We start from the raw sequence: 8,404 nt of genomic DNA, 5'->3' as shown, positions 1-8,404 counted from the left end.
AGTGTTCCCATCCAGGTGAAGCCTGTTTATTTACAGGGTTTAGCTGCAGCTCGTATTATTTACAGTTATTAGCCCAGTTAGCTCTCCCTGATGAAAGCACATGTTACTCTATCAGTGAGCAGTCGTTGGCTACTCCTTCATTAAATAACTTTACGTTGGTGTCTAGTCAGCTGGATGCAGCCGTGAGCTCGGCGGTCGTCCACCTCTGTGTCACCTGCTGCAACTTGCTACAACAATAACTCTGAACCAATCAGCAACCAGCAGTGATGTCATCATCCATCAGTGATGTCATCGTTGGTTTGTTATGAATCCTCCAGTTCAGATTCTGTCCGTCACCATCTTGCTAGTTCAGAGCGGTTTGGAGCAGGAAGTGACCATATTTGGACGAGCTGGGGGAGGAGCCAGAGGTGGATCTGACCGATCTGATCGGAAACCTGACGATACTACGTCCCGCCCACCGATAGCTGTAACCTGACTGCACCACAGGCCTGTCAATCAAACAGACACGCCCCCAAAAACAGGTCTTCTTGAATCTTCTTTTCTAATGAATGAGGGATTATTTTCAGATGGACCTCCAGAAAACTAAGAAGAAGGAGTGACTTTAGCTAACAACACCGAGATAACTGATGGACACATTTTATTCACTTTGGATTTGATGAGAGAAGTTGAATGGGAGTCTATGGAGCCGGAGGCTTTTTGGAGCCGACCTCTAGTGGCACTCGCTGGTATTGCAGCTGAAGACACTTCTGGATCAGAACCATTTTACAGACCTGAAGCTACGAACTCTTTTATAAACAGTCTGTGATCTGCACACAGTTACAGGACATCTAAGTAGTACCAGTGCATCGCTGAATGTAGACTGTCATTAATCTGGTCCAATCAGATGTCCCATGATGCAGTTCGGTGTAATCAACACATAGTATTTAAATGTTCCACAATCGGTTTGTGAGTTTAAACCAAAACGTGTGTGCCTTTGTTGTAGCGCCCTCGTCTGGTGGAAGCAGAAATATAATTACACAAAAACCAAATACACGATTGAGAGCGATGCAACTTCAAACAAACACACACACACACACACACACACACACACACACACACACACACACACACACACACACACACACACACACACACACACACACACACACACACACACACACACACACACACACACAGTGGAGTCCCCAGGCGTCCACTGTACAGGGTGCTGTAAATGGTTTCAGTGTGCTCCACTGCTCTCTGATAGGCTGATTGATCTGGTAGGCAGTCTACTGTGACACACACACACACACACACACACACACACACACACACACACACACACACACACACACACACACACACACACACACACACACACACACACACACACACACACACACACACACACACACACACACTGATCATAATATATATGAAAGCATCAATGTTTAATGCACATTAAGCAGTTGTACTCTGCGTCCTGGTTCTCTCTACAGTTCAGATTTATTTTCTCTTTCCTCGTGTTATTATCAGAACTTTTTAATATTCAGATAACTTCATCTCATGTTCTTGAATGATGTAAAAATACAGTCACATGCTTTTATATTGTGCTTTTCTCGTGCTCTGATTGGACAACACACACAAACAAACTCATGCACTTCTCTAACTCTCTTTATACTGATTGGTTCCAATTAATAATTCTGTTTGCTCATTCTGTCGTTCAGTTATAAAATAATAGGCACATTGAATAGTATAAATAATTTATAAATATTAGTTTTATCCACTAAATGAATCCAATAAAGATGACTTGAAGTTCAGTTTCCTGGATCTTAAAAACTGGATGTTTTTTGAGTTCATGATTGTTCACAGACCTTAAAACAGGAGTGACGAGAGCTGAGAGGAGGTGAGGACGAAGGGGAGGAGGTGAGGAGGAAGGGGAGGAGGTGAGGAGGAAGGTGAGGACGAAGGGGAGGGGGAGGAGGTGAGGAGGAGAGACAAAGCAGCAGACATGAATCCAAATAATTCAGCTTTCACTGCTGGAATCTAACAGGATTTCCACCAAAAAAACAAGGAGGCAGAGAACGAATTAAAAAGATGAGATTTTCATTTCATTGTGTTATTATTTTTTTCCAGCTTTAATAGCTGCAGACGGGTTATTATTTCAGGTCCCGGGTGCCCGAGGCGACGCGTCTTAATCTCATCTGAAGGTGAGAGTTTGTAATCCCAGTCGCAGGCGGAGGCCGCTCGGGCCTCTCTGGGAGGGCGTTTATTGCGTTACGCACCCTGCATCTGGTGGGACAGTTTATTGCGTTACACGCGGCGCAGCAGCGCCATATTTTGTCCCCCGAGTTGTGGAGGCGAGCGGCAGCTTCTGGTCCAACAGATGCTGCCGCTCGTCTGATGGAATTATCTCGTCATGTCCAAACTGTGGGCGAGTTGATCTGAGACGCCTCCGTGAGACTTCCACCTGAGCTCCATCACAGCTTGTTGAAGCGGCTGCGAAGCTCCTGCTGTTACCGCGGGTTACGGGAATCACCGAGAGGAACCACTTTTAAACTCAAGTCCTGTCGTCGCTGCAGCTGCTGCGGATGACGAGGAATCGTCTGCAGCTGCTCGACATCAGGAGCTGCTCGTGTTTTTACATTTTTACACTTCCATGTTTTGTTATGAAACCTCATAGTTGTGCTTTACACTTCAGAAACTGATGAAATTCTGTCACTACGGAGGACACGGAGCAGCTCACGCTCAGATACACCTGCATGCAACGGTTTGGGGTCCAAACAAAACTACAGATTTGTTGAAAGAAACACAAATTGTTGCACGGTTCAATTTATTAATTTCATGAAATTGAAATATTAAACACTAATTGTGCCTAAAGACTGAGATCAGCGTTATACATGTATTATATCAGTGCACTCATCAAATCAAACTATAAAGCTGTGCAGGACAAAACTTTATTTATTTTGTTCAGATTTCTCCATGAACATATTTTTCTTCTTCTTCTTCAAACGGATCAGAACACTTTAAAAACCTTCATCAAGCACAAAGATCGTCTGGTCAGCGTCGTCTCAACATCTGGACGATTCAAAAAGGTTTCCAACACAGCAGGCAACTAAAAACAGTCACTGATGCTTCAGCATTGCAGGAGATTAGAAAACTGGCACATTTTAGTTAAATCACCTCAAACTCTTATTATTATTATTATAAATATTCCCAAAATGCTGAACTATTCCTTTAATAAGCCTTAAAAAAAAAAAAAAAGTCATAAAGGTTGAGTTTAGGAAAACATATAAACCTGCTTATTCATCCAATCAGGATCTGTCACGTCCTGCAATACTACCTGAACTGATCAGCTGATGACTGAAAAAAGAAAACCGGTCTGGTCTGATGGATCTCTGTTTCTGCTGAGGCGGCAGATGTGAAACTCTGATTTTGGCGTCAACAACATAAATCCTCAGAGCTAACAGTCCAGTCTGCTGCTTTCTTAGCACACTTTGGGTCCTTTAATAGCCATCAATCATGGTGTGCAGCTGCTGACCCTTCGAGACCACAGTCACCTTCTTCTCACGGCTGCTTCACGATGCAGCACATCTCAAAGCAGAAATCGAAATCCGATTTTTCTTTTCCGATCACGCAGTGACGTGAACAAAGCCTCTTCGTCCGGTGATCGCTGATGAAATCGGAGCCGTTCAGAGTTTCAGAGTTCTGATGGCTCCTTCGAAACGTTTCTTCATCTCAGTCTGTTTTCACTTGTTTAAAAACGAGCCTCCATCTTCTCTCTGCAGAACATCCACGGTCATAAGGGCCCAATCACGGCCGTGTCGTTCGCCCCTGATGGCCGTTACCTAGCAACGTACTCCAACATCGACAGCCACATCTCCTTCTGGCAGGTAAGACACACACACACACACACACACACACACACACACACACACACACACACACACACACACACACACACACACACACACACACACACACACACACACACACACACACACACACACACACACACACACAGATTCATACAGAGTAACTTGTGTAGATATCATTTTTCCTCTCAGCTCACCAGCTCTGGGATGTGGAGACTTTCTGAAACGGACAGATTCAGTGAATGTTAATTTAGTATCTGTGGATATTTGGGTGGATTAAAAAGTTCAGAGACGCCTGTTGCAGCGCAGGAAGTCACCAGATCAACATCAGCTCCTGAACCACATGTTTTTGTGACCACTGGCAAGCGACGAGCCGGGCGATGTGTTCTGGTGACATCATGCTTCCAGAGGGGCGGAGCTTCACCGTCTGACACCGAAGAAGACCCGCCAGGTTCAAGAGACACCAGCTGGGTTTTCTTTGTGTCACCGTGAATTCGTCCCCCAGAGTCAGACTGTCAACACCGAGTTCCACCGGGACCTTTATAATTAAATTTTTTCTATATTTTTTTAACATTGTTTTTTTTTAAGTTTCCTAATGTTGCACAGACAAACAAAGCAAGTTGTTATTATTATATTTTATATATATATTTATATTTATATATATATTTATGTATATATTTATATATATATAATACAAAGTTTATATTAAATCAAAAATCAGTAGCTCTGGAAATATTCTCAGACATTGCGGCTGTGGTATTACGAAGTATTATTAAGTATTACTAAGTATTATTAAGTACTTTGTACACTTTATAACATCTGTAGCATCTAAATAACGTGAACATGAAGTCAGACGACTGATCTCACAGAGAACGATCAACACAGACGGACACACACTCCTCATCTTCCCAGAACTGTTACTTTGAATGAAAGGTCTTTACGACCTCTGACATGACTGTCTGCACACACACACACACACACACACACACACACACACACACACACACACACACACACACACACACACACACACACACACACACACACACACACACACACACACACACACACACACATACACACACACATACTAATGGCATTACTGTAAGCATAAACCACTGCCAGTGTGCCGGCAAGACGGCTGCTGTGGTAATGAGCTGGCAGACGCTCTGTCGGTGTGTGTGTGTGTGTGTGTGTGTGTGTGTGTGTGTGTGTGTGTGTGTGTGTGTGTGTGTGTGTGTGTGTGTGTGTGTGTGTGATGTGTGAGTTTCTACTCACTGTGTTTTCCCACACACGCACACACACACACACACACACACACACACACACACACACACACACACACACACACACACACACACACACACACACACACACACACACACACACTGTAGCAGTCCAGTTTCAGGACATAACAGAAACATCACGTTAAATGATGAAATCAGCACTTCTGATGATCATTAAATTAAATAACTTATTGATTCTATAGTTTGTACAGAATCTACACGAAGCATCATCAGAAAATGGAAAATGAAACACGCTGAGTTTAATGCACGTTGAGCTTCGTTTCTCTGATCTTTTCTGATTTGTTGATTTTGTCCGTGAACAATGAAATAATTCAGAGATGAAAATGTATTGAACGTGAATCTGGATGAAATTGTTTTGAAGAGTTGGATGTTTAATCTTCAGCGCAGGATGAAGTGTGTGCAGCTGAAATCCTGCAGCGCCGCTCGTACCGACATGAAACTGGACTTTGTGAAGTCAGAGACGTCTGATGTGAAACAAATAATATCATAAATATTCATAGATCCAGGATTTAACAATATGAGAGATATGAGTAGATATGATTTTCAGATTTTCTTTGTTACATCAGACATGAATAATTATTCCTAGCGGAGTGTTTTTATGTATATAAAAGTCACGTTTCAGTAACACTTCACAATAAGACTTCATTCACTAACCTTAGTGAAGGCCTTAATAAGCAGCAACTAACTGTTAATTAACAGTTAACTAATCATTTATTAGGGTTTTTCAGGTGTCAATTTGTGCCTTACTTTATAGTTATTAAAGGTGTTATTGGCATTAGTAAAACAGTAATAAGCATCAACTACCAGTTAATAAAGCACTTAACTAGTCTCCAATCATTTATTAAGGTTCATGTTAACTAAGATACTAATTTATACATAATTTAATACTTTATAAAGACTATATGCATTTGCATGAACCTTAACTACCAGTTAATTCATATAATAATAAGCATTTAGTAACTGTGAGCAAATGTCTCCTTTAAACATTGATATCTTAACATGAGCAATCTTAATAATGATTGATTAATTAACCATTCATAATAATTAACGTGGTGAATTTGGAGCACTTTGTTGTTGCAAACTTTCATTTTAAACAGCTTCAGTTGGATGTTTGTTCTCAGCTGGTTCCACTTCGACCCGGCGGGGGGGAACCGGGCCGGCTCATTGTTCCTGACCATGTATTAAGCAGAAGGAGTGTTGATTGACAGGTGATGTGAACGTGCTGTCTGTCCTCCTCAGATGAACACCAGCCTGCTGGGCAGCATCGGGATGTTGAACTCGGCTCCTCAGCTGCGCTGCATTAAGACCTACCAGGTTCCTCCGGTGCAGCCGGCGTCTCCGGGTTCCCAGAACCACCTGAAGCTCGCCCGCCTCATCTGGACCTCCAACCGCAACGTCATCCTGATGGCCCACGACGGCAAGGAGCACCGCTTCATGGTCTAATCTGCAGCGAGGCCCGGTTCTGACGTCCGGCCTGGGCCTGTTGGCGGGTTTTTTGCTGCAGCTGCTGGTTTCTTTAGTTTTAGCTCCCAAAATGTGTTCGGACCTGCCGGGTTTTTACAGCGGAGGGATCTAAACATGCAACACGATCGTAAAAGGGCAGTTTGGCTAGAACAGTAAAAGCCCAGCTCAGGTCTAGGTTTGGACCAGAACCACTTCCATCTCCTCCAGAACCATAACGATGGTGGGAACAGTCACCTGTCAGATACTCGTAGGCTTGTTTACATTATGATTTGCATAGATGTGTTATGAACCATCACCATCTTGCCATTCCTATTTATTTACACCTCCAGACTCTCGCTATTTATTTACAGTCAGACTTTGACGTGCAGCCGTCGAGGGTTTCGTTTTCATTTCATTTCTAAATTAGAGCGTCTGAACATGAAATGTTTTCTCTGTATTGAAGTTGGTTTATTTTGCAGAAGCTCTGATTGGAGCAGATTTACATGGAGGTTTATCTGAGATGAATCGGCTTCACACCGAGTGGAAGGAACCGAGCACGACATGCTTGTCACATTTCAGACTGCATACGTGTGTGTGTGTGTGTGTGTGTGTGTGTGTGTGTGTGTGTGTGTGTGTGTGTGTGTGTGTGTGTGTGTGTGTGTGTGTGTGTGTGTGTGTGTGTGTGTGTGTGTGTGTGTGTGAGACAGTGAGTACTTTGATGTTGTCTTTTGTGACACCTTGGAAGCTTTTCCATCCTCTCTGAGCTTCACTCGGAAATGTGTGTGTGTGTGTGTGTGTGTGTGTGTGTGTGTGTGTGTGTGTGTGTGTGTGTGTGTGTGTGTGTGTGTGTGTGTGTGTGTGTGTGTGTGTGTGTGTGTTTGCACCCTAGTGTATTTTCAGTGTTAAACACACATTCTCACTTCAGACTGCTCGTCCTAAAAGCTGGATGGCAGCGAGCCTTTCGAGGTTCAGCGGTGTTCACTACAGAAATAAAATCCTCATCAGAGAACTCAAACTAATACTTGCTGTTGTTTTATAACCAAACTGGATAATAGAGTTGGATTTATCGGCGCTGCTGTTCATCAGAGTCAGTTTGAGGAATTTTAAAAGCTTAAAGGACTTCAGATCTGTTCAGTTCCCGTGAGATGTTTTAATGGCGTGAAGTTGGTGCGTGTTTCAACACAACATTCGCTCGGTTGAGTCTTCGTGAACAACTTGCAGTCGGTTTCATGTTCATGTGGTTCTTCTTCTTTTCTCCAACAGCCAGTTTACAAAATGACCACCATTTGGTCTAAAAGTCAGAATGAAGCACCACTTCTTCTTCTTCTTCTTCTTCTTCTTCTTCTTCTTCTTCTTCTTCTTCTTCTTCTTCTTCTTCTTCTTCTTCTTCGCCTCCTCCTCCTCTTCCTCCTCCTCTTCTTCCTCCTCCTCCTCCTCCAGTGATGCTGGATCGTTCCACTTCTACGTTTCTCTGTAGTTTGAGGATGTAAAAACTCTCCTGGTGTGTTTTTTGGAGGATTGAGTTTCTTTGCAGACGATGACGCTTCATATTTGATCGATCGCAGCTTTTTCAATCCTCCCATCTCACTTTTCCAAAACTATGTGTATAAACGTGTACATATTCATAAGGTTTGCTCAGAGCTGCTTGTGTTTGTGGTCCGTTCCTTCTGTACGGTGAGCGTCGGTGTATTTGGTGTATTTATTGTTGCTAACGTGAACTGATGAGTGAATTTCCAGTTTAAATTGATCTCAAATTTGCGTGAGCAGTTTTTTTCTAAACAATTTGACACGTTTCTCCTC

General features: G+C 43.0%; 1 protein-coding gene across 4 annotated transcripts in view; it reads left to right on the top strand.

The window, feature by feature from the left end:
- LOC138636143 (WD repeat-containing protein 7) overlaps positions 1-8,161 on the top strand; it is a 106,251-nt gene extending 98,090 nt beyond the window's left edge. For all 4 annotated transcript variants that reach the window (XM_069724005.1, XM_069724004.1, XM_069724007.1 and 1 more), the window contains 2 exons: positions 3,768-3,872; positions 6,401-8,161. In XM_069724005.1, coding sequence (XP_069580106.1) covers positions 3,768-3,872; positions 6,401-6,604 — 309 coding nt within the window. In that variant the 3' untranslated portion in view covers positions 6,605-8,161. The remainder of the gene's footprint in view (positions 1-3,767; positions 3,873-6,400) is intronic.
- The last annotated feature ends 243 nt before the right edge of the window (positions 8,162-8,404 follow it).

This window comes from Brachyistius frenatus, unplaced genomic scaffold (assembly GCF_029030835.1).
Source record: "Brachyistius frenatus isolate BFR_SWC_R1_liver_20210118 unplaced genomic scaffold, ASM2903083v1 Contig_356, whole genome shotgun sequence".
Classification (NCBI taxonomy): domain Eukaryota; kingdom Metazoa; phylum Chordata; class Actinopteri; family Embiotocidae; genus Brachyistius; species Brachyistius frenatus.
The sequence above is the reverse complement of the archived record's forward strand: the minus strand, read 5'-3'. Positions and strand labels throughout refer to the sequence as shown.